Raw genomic sequence first — 15,746 nt, 5'->3', positions numbered from 1 at the left:
TGATATCACATATCAGACCTATAGCTATATCATATATTTTAAATATATAATTGACATCTTGAAAAAATTATACTGATAACTGTATTTTTCTAGGGAAAAAGAGAGGCGAACTATGTAGTACAGCAGAGTATGAAGACAATGTATAACTCTAATTGGACGTTGTTAAGAATTTCTACCTTCCACGGATGCGCTACCATAGACTAATGTATTATTAATCAATTGGGTAATCTGATTGCCCTTGTGAAATCAACTGTGACTGTTATTTCTGAAACCTGCAAAAGCCGACAAGCTCAAGTATCGCATTAAAATAAGTTCCATTTTTATAAAAGGCAGGTCCATGCATATGTTTATTGTTTGTTACTTTTATCAAAATGCTTTTGGTGTTCCCCAAATATTTCTTATAAGCAAAAGTGTTCCCATGACTTTGAAAAGGTTAAGAACCCCTGGGCTAGAGGAATAAACTTTCTATTAAATTAAAAAAGAAAAAACTTTATTTTTATTAAAAAATTTTATTAAACTAGTGTTTAATAAAATTAAATATTAGTTTAATTTTATTGTTGTGAATCACTACTGGAAAAAAAATTCCCTCCTGTACATCTTTTTTTAAGGAATGTGGCTTTGCTTTGAAGTCATTACTGAAGTTATTTATAGTGCCAAACCACATGAACTGAATATTCCACCTTCAGAGCTAAAAGCCTTGTGGTTACTTAAAAAACAATACCAGCTTGTCATCCTGTGAGCTCAATGAGGGCATCGCAGTTGATTTGGCCTCTAAAGGATTAAAAAATGCATTTGCTTCTTTGGGATCGAAGTATATATCTATTCTGTGATTAGTACAGAAACTACCCAAAGTCAACAGAATAAACTGAAAACAAATTATTAGACTAACCATTTCCATTGATTAACCTCTCTGCTGGCCTGAAATAGTGATGGATGAAATAGTGAAACCAAATTACACTTTTTATCCATGTTATTCAATTGGTGTTACAGAATCGTATCCAGATTTTGCTGGACTTCTATAGACGTCATAGCTAGTTGGGATGTAAAGCAACAAGAAACTTGGAACATATCATGTAGGACTTCCCTTTGTATTCACTTCCTTCATCCTGGGAATTTCAAGAAATCCAAGAAATGTTGGTATATTTATGAGAATGTTTTTTTTTTATTTGTTTGTTTAGTGATAAGATATCCTTTTAGAATTAGAAATTTTAGAATTAATTACTTATGCCTAAATGATCATTTATGTATCATTTTTACATTATTTATTAAACATAATTTTTTCATTTATGCTATTCATCAGCAAATGACAAATCAAAGACTAAAAAATTATATTCTCTTAATTATAATTAAGTGTGTTAGATCCTGAATGGAGAGCTTTACAAGTAAATTCTTTATTCAGGATTTAACATGATATTTACTACTAATTAAGGAGATATCTGCACATCAGCTAATAATTATGAAGTATTATTTTATGTTATGTAATAATGTGTAGTCCATGTGTGCCATATAGTAAGAGTTATTCCTGCATAACTGAAATGAGTAGCAGAGAATTATGTGTCAAAATAGTAATTGTGTAAGGGAATTGTTAAGTTATTTGTAATTCCCATTAAGCTGTCTAGCACATTATGAAATTCTGAGAAAATTTATAAGTAGTAATTTGGAATAATCGCATATAATCTGTACGAGTCGAGCGTAGCAATGGAGGCTATGCCTACACAGAAAATGATGTGAGAACGGCTATCTGGAATAATGTAACCTAACAGGTTAGGGAGAGTGTAGGATCACCCAAGGAGCATGAATGATGGGGTTCGTGGGTGAAAACCACATCGAATAGAGGACCCGAAAAGGGTGAATAAAAGATGAAGCATGCCATTTTACAGGGCTTTTGCTTCTTCGGTTCCTGGATTCGAGTTTTAGGAGGTTTGTCGGGGGATTTGTGAGAGAGCAGTGGATCGACTACGGTGATGACGGATGGAGGGTTCTTTTCTTGAGAATGATTGAAGATTTCCAAGCGGAGCTGATTGCGATATGACGCCCTATGCAGAATGTCCTATTGGAGATAGCTTCCTGCGGAGCGATAGACAGCATGCCATAGTCGGAAATGATTAAAAGAAAAGTGTAGTGCATCGCCGGGTGCAAAGAATATATAAGCCGAAGAATATACAGTAAGGTAACCCAGATCTACATGAGATGGCGGCATGAAATCTGAAAGGATGCGGTAATGTAAAGATTTTCATTCTATGTTAAAAATTGCTTAGAAGAATAAGAAGTTTGTGTATACTGTAACTAAAGGCCACTAGTAGAGAACTTTTAAGTGAGAATTGATTGAATTAATTAAGACCCTGTGGAACAAACAAGAATTGTTGATAGGCAGTATTTTGATTGTGAATGGCTAGGCTTGCTTAATGAAATTTAGAATTAAGATAGATATTGGTAGAGTATTAATGAAAGTGTTCAATGTGTATTCTGTGAATGACTTGTGAAAGGAATTATATCCTAGTAGTATTATACTTGCACTTAAGCTTATCCTTTCGTAATTGAAGAATTTAGCATACTCAGATTCATTGTGATTTAGTATGAACCTTAACTTAGAATAAATTTTGATCCATTAAATAATTTTATTTTCTTAACTGTAAATGTTTTATGTTTTTTCTAATAAACATGTTTTGTACCTTATACCTGATTACGAATTCAAACCACCACTTATGAAATAGAACCTTTTGGCAGGAAGGAATTTAGATATAATTGCTTAAGTGAGATTCGAGTCATGACTGCTAACTGAATCTGCACAGCACTAGCATGAGAATGATTATTGTGTGTATCCTTTTGAATTTAGAATAAGTTTCCCTGAACAAGAGTCTCATCTGTTATAGGATGTTGGCTGGCGCAGCATAATATAAAGTTTGCCAATATCCGAAGAGGAGATAAATCTGAATTAATATTTTAAGGGCACGACAGTAGATTAGAAGGAAGGCTATTTGGAGGTGGAAAGAGATATGATATAGGGTAAACAGCGACATAACAATATATATATAACAAAGACGCAGCGACGATAACAAGTGCATTTACAAATTAAAAATGAAAAACTTCATTTCAAAGAATAATTTTATTCATAAAATGTTATTATTAGAAGAATGATTCCACAGAAGCAGAATGGTTTTCAGTTCATTAAATAAATTCATGATTAATGCTCTATTTCTTGTTGTCTTGAATAATATTTCTAGCTTCAAATACTTGTTTAAACTCTAAACCTAATCGGCTTTAGTATGGCAATGTGAAACCACAATTTTTTACATTTGGTACTTTGTCCCATAGTTCTTAAAATAATATTGCCAAATGGCTGATTTTAGATCAGATATTGAGGGAGGGGAGGGGGGGTAAAGTTTAAAAAAATAAAATAAAATAAAATGGTAAATACAGGGGATCCCTGGATTACAGATGACCCAACTTAAGATATACCATACTTACAAACGGGCTCCCAAGGTTCTCCATAAGGATAATTAAATCAGTGGTTCCTAAACTGTGCGTCATGAAATATTCCAATATTTTCACTGAAATAACCATATCAACTGCACACTGAAACTGTTAGGTAGACCTGTGTTCTGGCTTTGGGTGCCATGGACAAATTCTGATATACTAAGGATGGCATAAACCGAAAAAGTTTGGAACCATTGAATTAAATAATTAAATTACTAATTCGGGAACTAGTTTCTTCCATGCATGTAAACAAACCCACATGTATGAGTTTGTTTTTATGTTCTGTTTGTTTGAATTAAAAGAAGGAGCACAATAGTTTCTGTAACTTATTATTATTATTAGTATTCCACTGTATTATTATTGCCACATATGAGCCATTATAGTGTTGTTGTTGTTATTATTATTACCGTATATGTGCTGTTCATCAGGGAACTGAGTTACATACAAATCTGACCTAAAGACGTTCTCATGTACATATCCATAACCTGAGGACTGCCTGAATATCAACATGGATGATAGGTGGCAACTAAGAACTGAATCTTTGATATTTTAGCATTGCTAGAATATCAAAGCTTAAATATGATAGCATGAGAATAAAAGTTATTCTTCTTTATTCAAAAATATCATGCTCTGGAAATAAGTTTTCATGCATTATAATGATTTCGTGAGTAAACATCAACATTAGCATGCCTTTTTTATTTCATATTTAGACAAGATTAAAATTCTGGTTTCTTGAATATTTATCTAATTCCTGAAATTTTCAAATACAGTAAAATAGGCAGGATCTCAGGAAAGAAACTCCAGTGTGAGGCTTCTCAAAATCTAAGGCACACCTGAACTACCTAAAAATAATTATCTTCTTCAACTTATGATGGATCCCATAGGTAGTCCTACCTACAGAATCTTTATCTAATCTTATTCATCCTCTAATTAGTTACTTTACATAGAATTAAAAATTCTACAGAATTTCTATTAGTGGACATTACCATTAATTCTGAATATTTCACATGGAAAGACAGACTTTACAAACAGGTCAGAGGAACTGCTATGGCCTTATCACTTTCACCAAATTTGGCTAATTTTTGTTTCAAACATCTTTGCTATTTGGAATGGCACTGAGCTGCTAAAGAATGAAGTGATAGCTAGAGCTGCTATCATTCTACATAAAATAATTTACATACAAGAAATAAATTTACTTTGGAGACAGAATCATCAGGAGTAATATTTTATTTAGACATATTCATTCAAATAGAAATCTGATAGTTTGTTTCCTATTTCTGTTTACTGCATATCATCTTTAATAGGTTACTATATGCCTGTCTCATCAGCCACCATCTATCACAAAAATACAGAATTCTAAAATTCTTGGTATTTAGAACACAAAATTTCCTTCTCCAAAGTATCTTTTCTTCAAGGAATTGAAAACTATGAAACAAACTGTTCTATTAAATGGTATAACTCAAGAATTGCACAAAAACCATTAACAGTTTCTTTCTGAACATCCCCCAAGAGAAGAAGTCTACAGAAGTTATCATCTAATTCCTGACATATGTACAGGATTTTATGATAGTGCTTCATAGAAAAGTTATATCACTACTAACTTACTATTAACAATTTTCCTCTAGATAAGCTGGTTATATGTCAACATTCAAATATTATTAGATCTTATATTTCTCTCTTCTAAGTCACTTTTTACTGTATCAATCCACCTACACCTTGGTCTTCCTCTGGGTCTTTTTCCTTCCATCTTGGCAAAGAACATTTGTTTGGCTAATTTTTCCTCTCCCATTCAGTTTAAGTGGCCATACCATCTGAGATTAGTTCTGCTAACACATTCCTGAACGTGAACAATGTTTACCCTGCTATGATATTAACAAAATGCTACCTGATATAATGCCCCATTGACACTATACACTGTAGTGTTTTGAATAATTTCTCTCTTGGCACCTTGTCATATGCCTTTTCCAGATCTATAAAACTTAAATACAGGTCTTTGTTATATTCCCGTGAAGTGAAAATCTGCTCCTGACAGCCTCTATTTGGCCTGAATCTGGCTTGGTTCTTCAGTTTAAGTTACATTTGTTACATTCTCATATCAGGTAGAATTTTGTTAATATCATACAAAAAATTCATATCGATATTTTAATTATTAAAAGTACACTTGGCTGAGTAAAATGACACATAACATATCATGTGTCACGTTGGAGGTTTAATGAAATATTTACATCACTAGGAAAGGATTAAAAACTACTTTTTAATCCTTCCCTAGTGCTGTAAATATTTCATTGAACCTCCAATATGATGTCCTCCTAACACTTAAGCCTTAACTCACAGGTAATATGTTGTATGTAGAATTTAATACAGAAATCAAAAGTAAACAAAATATCCAAAAGTAGGAGCATCATAATTTTCTTAGAAAATTTAGAGTATCCAAGATTATTTTACTCATATCATAGACCAGTGGTGTTCAACCTTTTTTACTATGCGAGCAACTTTTCTATAAAAAGTTATTCACGATCTACTTTCTTCTATATAAATTATTCCGTGATCTACTCGCTTATATAGATCACGTTCCCCCAACCTGATATCTGATTACGCACAAATAAACAACTAAAAAAAATACACAACTAAAAACTTTATTTCTGTATTTAAAAATTTATTTATCACTTTTAATTATTTTAATACAACGACAAAAAAAAAATATATTGGAATAAAATATTTATTTCTCTATTTTGGAAAACCAAACTCACAAGTTACAGGAAATGCTGGTTGATTTAAAAAAAAAAAAAAAAAGTTAATGTGAAATTTGGCATTGTTTGGACCTTGCAATATTTTCATAGTCAAGTTGATATGAAGAAGTGGCCAATCGCAGACAATCATCCAAATGATCATTTGTAATTTGGTTTCTTGATTTATTTTTTATGATGGTCACATTTGAAAAAGCGGATTCTGACAAGTATGTCGATCTGAAACATGACAGAATTTTTTGCACAATATCAGTTAATATTGGGAATTTTTCATGTGCATACTTCCAAATTACTTCATTATTTATTGATTTTAAATGTAAACTATTCTGAATGTTTATTATCTCAAGTTCTATTTCAGCTTGGTTTATATCAAACAGCCCACTAATTTTATTTGAAATTTCTGTGATGTTCAAGTTTTCTTTAAATGGATTATTGATAAAAGATACAATCATTTCAGTTTTATTAAAATCTTTAAATATGAAATTCTTTTAAATCATAGTGAAACATTTCTTGATTTTGTTCAAAAAATGTTAATAAATATGGGAGATGTCTAAATTCACAGTCATTTATATTTTTCTTTAATAAAAGAAAGTATTGTTGGAAGTTTTTATTGAACTTAACATGTCAATTAAATTTCTATCTCTACCTTATTACTCTAAATTTAAATTGCTTGATTTTGTACAGAAATCTACTAAAAATGATAAGCGTAACAACCATCTATTATCACTCAATTGTGGATAAATATCTCCTTTTTCATCAAGAAAAATTTTTATATCGTTAATTAATACAAGAAATCTTTCTAAAAATGGACTTCTGCTGAGCCAGCGAAGATTATTGTACAACAGAAGTTCCCTATCATCATCTGCCTGTAATTTAAATAACTGTCGTTGCAGGGCTTTTCCTCGAACAGAATTTACAATTTTAAATGTAATATCCAAAACATTTTTTGTGTTTAATCTTTTATTACACAGTACTTGTCAGTGAATAATACAGTGGTATGTTAAAAATCTGGATATTTGTCATAGTTTTTACATAATGAAATGAAGCCTGATTTATTACCTATCATTGCAGGAGCACCATCAGTAGTAATAGACACAAGTTTAAAAAGTGGAAGTTTGTGTTGTTTCACAAATTCATCAAATGCCAAAAAAATGTCTTCTTCCCTAGTCCTTCCCAATAATGTATAATTTTCAAAAGTTCTTCTTTACTTGAATAATCTTGAAATACCATGCGAATAAATACCATTAACTGAGCAATATCAGTGAAGTTATTTGATTCATAATGAAAACGCAACAAAAAATGTTAATAAATATGGGTGAATGTCTGACATTAACCTGGCCTGGAAACTTTTCTCCGGCAATTGGAACTCTTCCTTTCGGCAATTTGAAACCTTGTCTGCAGCCTAGAAGTAGTCTCTCTCTAGCGATGTCTCGAACTGAGAAGCTCCTTTCTGGAAGTGGGAAACTCCTCTCTCAAGCAACGTGGATCCGGGCGACCTCCTCTCTGAGAGCAATTCTGGAACTGGGACCCCTTCTGTTTGCTTCAGTCCTTTTTTATTAGGCCTCCTCTGAGACCTCGCATGAAGTTTGGCAACCCCCAAAGAATCGGTATGAGTCTTTCATCTTAAGTTTCAAGTTTGGCATGCCTTTTGTTCTCCTCCGCTTTCTTTTGATTGTAAGTTGTTGGCCATCGGAAAGTTGTTAGAACTCTTTCTGACTGACTTCGGAGATGTTTACACCTAGAGCCTGCAAGCCTTTTTCATACAGGCTTGAAATACAAGTTTCAATAACAGTCTTTCTAATGCCGCCATGTACAGCTTCAGCGACAAAAACATTGCCTTTATTTTTAACACTAACATATTCTTATTAAAGCAGTATATACCGTTAGCGTCAAAAGAGTTATTTACAAAAACATCTAATACAAACTATACCGAGACAAACAAAGTTTAGTTTTTTACAATATTCACATGGGACTTAACCTAAGTTAAGAATCGATGTAATGTACTTTGGAATATTTAGTATTTAAGCTACAATCGAGTTTTTACACTTTGCTTATAATCGTATTCACTCAGCTCGCTGTTTGACTTCCACTGATCCAAATTAATTCATTTACCCGGACTTATAATAAAATTACTGATTTGACAATTTAATGAAAAATAAATAAACAATAGCAATACACTTAAAGCGAATTAAAAATAATACAAAATAATTATAAATAAAATATTATGTTTTCAGTTTTAATTATTGTAAGTAAGGAGGAATACACAAGAGATCAACCAAAAATCGCTCCACGTTCGACGGGTTGAACACCCCTGTCATAGGCCAACCTTCAGCCCAAAGTTGTGATTTAAAAAAATGACCTAAAAATACAAAAATTGCCAATATCTAGAATAACCCTGCTATACTTTATAAAACAACAGTATCCAAATTTTTTTATACCCTTTTTGATGCAGATTCGTGTAAATTCTGTGAACCCAACTGTAGTGATGACAGATATGTTTGAAGTTGGATGGAGTGATCCTGTAAAGCAAGCAGCAATGAAAAGTAGAATCCCGCTTGGACAATTTTGTGGTAAGTTTGCATCATCATTTTAAATTTATGTGTGTGTGTGTGTGTGTGTGTGTGTGTGTGTGTGTGTGTGTGTGTGTTTATATATATATCTATATATATCTGAGGCTATATATGAGAGTGGTCTGAAAAGTTCTCTGCCTAACAATGAAAAAATGAATTTATAATTTCAAAATTATTTTTATTTTTCAACATAATCTCCCTTAAGACTGATACATTTATTCCAGCAATGCTCCAGCTCCATTATCCCGTCCTTGTAGTGGTTCTCAATAAGATCTGCAAAATACCCCTCCACAGCTGCAATTGCCTCTTGATTTGAAGAAAAACGCTGACCAGTGAAGAAGATTTTTAGTTTTGGGAAGAGATAGAAGTCAGAGGGAGCCAAAGGGAATAGGGTGAATGTTCTAACAATTCATAGTACAGATCCCTTCATTTTCCCATTGCCAAAACACCTTTATGGGCAGTTGCATTGTCCTGATGAAAGATGACTTTTTTCCTTCTGCAAACAGAGTCTTTTCTCACAAATTTTTTCATTTAGTCTGGTTAAAAGATTGGAATAATATTCCCCAGTTATTCTTTTATCCTTTACAAGATAGTTAATAAACAAAATGCCTTTAGCATCCTAAAACACCAATGCCATGACCTTGTCTTCTTTGGTGCTGAACAACCGGCTTCTGTCCACTGTTTTGACTGCTGTTTGATTCTGGTGTGTACTGGTGAATCCAAGTCTCATCCATAATAATAAATTGACACACAAAATCAGTTTTATTCTTGTTAAAACACTCCAAGATTTTCAGAGATTTTCATCCGAGTGCATTTTTGATTTGCGCAGCACCCATCTTGCGCAAAGCTTTTTCATTTGCAATTCTTCATGCAAAATGTATCCTACACGTTCTTTTGAAATGCCTATAGTCTCAGCAATTTCACGCACTTTGAGTCGCCAGTCATCCCATACCATATCATGCACTTGATCAATGATTTCTGGTATTGTTACACTTTTTTGGACGTCCTTCACGTGGATCATCTTCAAGGCCTGGTATAACTACATTTAAACTTGGCAGCCCATTTCTTAATTGTTGAAAATGAAGCAGAAGAGTGCCTATAAACTTTTATGAACTTCAAATGAATTTCTTTTGGCGTTAAACCTTCTTTTACAAAGAATTTTAGAACTGCATGATACTCAATTTTATCCGTTTCAAGGGACACAGACAACACTTTGGCTTCCAACAGCTGTATAAGAAACTGCTTGATAGAATGACTTGCAATTTCACATTGATGCTTATGACAGATGTACCAACTTAGAAAAAAAAAAATCTTGCCTATAGTGTTGCCATTTATGGTTGAGGATGAGAACTTTTCAGACCACACACACACACTAACAAAAATCCTGTGTGTGTGTGAGTGTATATACACATACAGTCTCAGATTCCATTACAAAATTATGGCTTTGAAGTTATGTTTTACTTCAAAAATGTTAATTGGAATTGTCTTTGAAATTTTGATAGTAATTGAAGAAAAATGCATTTATTATCATCATCTTTCTGAGACATCCATGAAATCAGAAAAATATTCATTATGGAAGGGCTTCATTCTTCAATCTGGTTTCTGCACTCATTGCATTTTTGGGCAACACTTTCCCACCATTCTACGAGTAAAAACCTACTCATTATTTTGATCATACCATCCTTATACACCTTCTAGAAACAACATACTATTCTTTTGCCTTAGCTTTTCTATTCTATGAAAATCTCTTCTGGTTTAATCTGGTACAAAACTTTTCATCTCAATCATCATCATCCCAAGATCCAATGAAGTTAGATTCATTGTTGGAGGTCCCTTTGTCATACACACAGCTCATCATACTGTGCCTCAAATACATTCATATTCTCTCAGGCAGTGCATTCATGTCATTCACAACTCTCCATGCCAAAATCCTGCTTCTCACTCCCTTCTTATACAACTTCCATGGATTACCTCTTGTTCTCCCCATACCCTACAATTTTATGAAAAACATATTTAACGTTAAACCTATAACAACTCCTTACATGTCTGTTATATCACCCCTCTTCCTGTTATCCACTGGATTCTGCAAATTGCATCTTCTCAACCTTTCTTAATAGTCAACATTCCAAAGACCAGAAAAGTCTTAGTCAATTGCCACTGGAACAATTCCAATATCTCTTCATCCTTTTGTAAACTAGTTGACCAAATCTGAGCACAGTAGTTCATATGTGACCTAATTAAGGCCTTATACTGTGGTACAGAGTCACCTTACTTCTACAAGTCAGTGTCCTCCACATCATTGCCAGAATTTGTTGTGTTGTCTTTACAATTTTGACGATGTCTTCTAAATTTTAGATCCTTATCCACCATCGATCTTTTAATTCCTCCACTTCTAACACTATATCCCCACCAAGTGTAAATTCTACATCCCATTTTGTTTTCTATGTTTTAAAACCTTACATTTTGCAACATTGAACTGGTATCCTCACTTCTGTGTCCATTTGCTCAGTCTATTCAAGTCTTCTTGTAAGGCCACAACATCTGTTCTACTCTGCATCGCAAAATAGTTCATCGTAAATTTGTATCATCTGCAAACAACTGAATATCCCCATTCAGATTTTTCATAATATCATTAATATGCAAGTTAAACAGCAACGGCCTTAAACCAAACCCTTGAGATGTACCACTAGTGACTTTCCTCTTCCAGAATATTACTCCTGCATTGACAACCTGCTGATACTTGTCAGATAGTCAATCTCCAATCCAATGCATTAGTTTACTATTCAACCCCATCTGCTCCAGTTTGACTATCAACTTATGTCGTAATCTATCAAAAGCCTTTGCAAAATCTAAGTTTACCACTGTTTTCATCTCCTTGTCCAATGCAGGCTGCCTGCCACCTTATTGTAATAAGCAAGTAGATTAATAAAAAGTACTCATTAAATATCTCAACTATATCCTCTGCAACAGTTGTCCCATTTTCTCCAATCAGTGTCATTTTACCATAATCTTTTTTTTTTTTTGCTTCATTAGCCAACTGCTACTCATGCTGCACCTTCGTTACTCTTACCAACTGAGTCGCCCTCCCCTCTTCTTTGTACATGAATTATTACCACTTATCTTATGTTGCCTCCATAATGCCTTCTTTCTCTGTACTTAATCTCACCTTCTTAATCTCATCATTCATCCATTTCATGCACACCTACTTTGTTTAACTTTCTGCCCTTGGAATAGATTTAGACATTGCTTCTACTAGATAGTTCTTGAATATCACCCAAGCTGCATTGATCTCCTTTCCATCCAACTCCTCATTCCATGCTACACCTCCAAGCTGTCTCCTGAGCTCCTCATAACCAACCAGCCTTGTACTTCCACATGTACCCTTTCCTCACAGTAGTTCTCACACTGCTGGCAACCACCCAGTTAATCACTTCATGGTCACCCTCACCAACTCGAGGGTGATTTGACATCTCATTTACAATAACACCTCTGATGAGATGATCAAATCCAAAATCCTCATGAATCCATTGATTCATCATGCTTAGTCAACAGTGCAAGCAAGGCTTTCATAGTATTCCTGACATTTGTTAGATTCATACCATTAGAACAAGGGTTGACCATCTCTATTGCATGTGATGACCACTTTTTCAACATAATACATCAGAGGGCATTTGAGATGACAACTTTAAACGGATTGCTTTCCCTCTCCCAGTCACTAGATGTCAATTCCATTGAACATCTTTGTGTTTGTGTTTGTCTTGAAACAAGATGCTTGGTACAGGGAACCTACTTCCAGCAAATCTGAAAAAATGAAAGGAATTCATATCTTCCTGGGGTAGGATTATTTTGGAATTTCTGAAACCTCATGACAAAGCTGCTCTTGCATGTTGAGACTGTTCTTTTGAAGGCTTGTAAAACTAACTTGCTGTTTGGTGGGTATCTCTAATAACCTGGTTACATACTCTATATTAATGTTTTATTTATTTCAGCTCATCTGATCTTTCCCTTAATTAGGCTCAGTGACTTGTCATAGATAAGTAATTTGCCTTATTTTTAGTCACCTAATTAAACCACAGTAGTAGGGAGTCAATGCTCTCTTTGCTCTGAGGGCAAAATATGAGATTACAAGAAAAACCTTTTATTTGAAAAGCCTTTGTTAAAGTTTTTTGTATCCTAGATAAGATTCAAACCCCCATCTTCGCAATTAATACTAGTAGCTGAACTAGGAATCTCTCATTTTATTTTTAGTCAGAATTATAGTAAGTAAGAAGCTAGCAAGTAACCTTTGCTATATTATATGAATTAGCAAAATGTAAAGATAAAACATCATTAATTGACATACATAGAAAGAGATAGCAATGAAAAAAAAAAACAGTGGGTGAATGAATGAATGAAAAAGTACTTTTTCATATTCTTAAATTTCTGCAGGGCCCCCTGGTGCCTGTGGCACCCACCCCCGAGTTCCGTACTGATAAGCTGGTTCTCCTTGAATTCTGATGACCAAATTTTGAAGACTTGACACGCAGGGTATCCCCTGAGTGTGGAGTCTTCAAAAGGGGGGCTCCACCTATGCGCCCAATCCCCAGTTCCTGACTAGTAGGCCGATTCTCCTTGAATTCTGACGACTCGAATTTTGAAGACTCGAAAGGGGTTCCCCCCACCCCGGCGCCTATGCTACCCAACTCCCTGAGTCCCGGACTGGTAGGTTGGTTCTCCTTGAATTTTGATGACTTTAATTTTGAAGGATCAACACTCAGGGTAGCCCCTGAGTTTCAAAATGTTTCAAATAACTTGACAAAAATGACATAAAAACGTTTCATAAAAAGCTTATCATTTTATATTATAGAGTAGATATGGTCCTGAATCACTTTTTGTTAACAATTAACAAAATTAACAGCATTGACAACATTCAAAATAAAGTGAATACTCTATAAATAAAATTCTTTGAAGTCAGGTTAGCTAGAAGAGTTGAACAAGAGATACTGTATTTCAACATCATTGTGTATAGTTTGTTTTATTTAATATTTATTATTTATTAATTTGACTCATTACTTTATAATCATGTCTTCACATCTCATGTAGTGTTAGTATGATATTGTTTTTGGATGTGTTCTGTACATTGTTTACTGTAGAAAATTCCCTAATCTGGCTCTGTTGATAGATGAGTTTAAGTGATTTAAAAAAAGCTATAATAAATTTAAATACTTGGTCTTCATAGTGTATTAATATTATATTATATAATCTTTATTTTTTTTTTTTTAATCTTTGATTTTTTATATATGTAGAACCAAGACATGTAGTTGATGCAGTCCTTTTCTTACTGAGTGACAAAGCAGAAATGGTGAGCGGTGTTATTTTGCCAGTTGATGGTGGATTCTTAGCCAGCTGAGGAGGAAAGTTTGCCTTCCAGAAGATGCTTGGTTCAAGATTTTGATCTTACCAGATGCAGATGATATCATCTCTTGCATTCATTTAATTATATGCAGTGCATATAATTGATATGCTCATAACTATAGTTTCTAATTTTTTATAAGCTATTTTGTTTTATACTGGTTATTTTTGATGTTAAAAGATATTATTATAATATATCTTCAAACTTTTTTTTTTTTGTTATTTTGACAGTTTATGTACTCCATAGCATCACATATTTTTAAAAACTTCAGTAAAGTTTTGTTATAAACTATGATGCATTTCTTCAAATGATTTGAAGATAGGACAAGATAATTACTGCCTAAGAATTATATCAAAACAGAAACATCAAATTATGATCTGAATTTTATTTTTTGTGTTATTGTGAATACCTTGGTGTTAGATTACCTTATACCTTAAACATTAAACGAAAATATTTTTTTCCAAAACTGATAGTATAAAAGTCGGCTGCTGAAATCAAGAGTCAGTTCCACCATGGAGAGAGAAAACAGCAACGAAGATTTAACCAATAAATTGCTATACGAAGATGACATAACAGCTCCAAAAAATCGCGTTTCTGGGAAACAATGGATTGTTTCCCTCACAAAACACACAAAAATGCTTCTTTCATTTGGTGGTTAATAAACCAGTATTCCATGGCTTATTATAAATGGGTTTGCCACTTTGACGAAAAAGCTTTAGGCGATATCCTCGATGTCCAGAAAATATATCCAGAGTAATTTGAAATGGCATCAGTGTCCGAAGTGCTATGAGTTATGGAAGAAATAATACCTAAAGATTTGATGACGTTATTTTACAAGATTCAATGCCCGTTCGAAATTACTGGACTCAGCATTCAATCAGCATTTTTGAAAAGAACTTGTTCACAACACGTCATAGAAATTCATTTCAACAACTTACAGTTTGAACAGTTATTGACATTCTTACATCAAACGAAATTTTATTCGAGCTTTCGAATAGTGTCAGTTGCAAAGAAATCTGTGTATTACGAGCTTAATAACCGAACTATAGTAAACTTCTTTTGCAACGAATCTCAATTGGTGCTGAAACATCATTTTTTTCATTCTATCGTATGGGATAATGAAAGACAAATAATATACCGTCGCACTTATGCCACTGAAAAGAATTATGCATGTGTTTGTAGAAAATTTTATTTTGTAAATTGCAAAGACTATTATAACAGCTATAGAGAAAATTATATTGTATGTAGTCAATATTTATTTGTAACATCAGCAGACTTAACGAAAATCGGAATCGAGTTGCTTCCTCTTTTTCTCATAAAAGATCACAAAGAAGCTCCAAAAAAAACACATAGGAATTTTATACTGCACTACAAAATTGTATGTCTTCTGTAGATGAGTTTTGAAGCATTTTTATAAACCAGGAATGAGAGGTTACCAACTAGCTTACGAAGATTTCAACAATCGCTTACGTTTCAATTCGATCTAAAGAGTTTGTTCATGACCATAAGCTCAATGTTAAAGATGGTATACTAAAATTGGAACATTTTTGCAAAAAATTT

The 15,746-nt window shown here is 33.3% G+C and overlaps 1 protein-coding gene across 1 annotated transcript in view; it reads left to right on the top strand.

Annotated features, from left to right (window-relative positions):
- LOC150095008 (L-xylulose reductase-like) overlaps positions 1-14,478 on the top strand; it is a 48,392-nt gene extending 33,914 nt beyond the window's left edge. Inside the window, exons 6-7 of the mRNA XM_090410874.1 lie at positions 8,677-8,794; positions 14,080-14,478. Of these exons, the coding sequence (XP_090267000.1) occupies positions 8,677-8,794; positions 14,080-14,183 (222 nt within the window). The 3' untranslated portion in view covers positions 14,184-14,478. The remainder of the gene's footprint in view (positions 1-8,676; positions 8,795-14,079) is intronic.
- Positions 14,479-15,746: the final 1,268 nt, after the last annotated feature.

The sequence above is a fragment of the Typopeltis vanoorti genome, chromosome 21, assembly GCF_054136105.1.
Source record: "Typopeltis vanoorti isolate ZY-2024b chromosome 21, IOZ_Tvanoo_1.0, whole genome shotgun sequence".
NCBI classification, from domain to species: Eukaryota; Metazoa; Arthropoda; class Arachnida; order Uropygi; family Thelyphonidae; genus Typopeltis; species Typopeltis vanoorti.
Note: the sequence above shows the minus strand (reverse complement) of the source record. Positions and strands in the feature narration are given on the sequence as shown.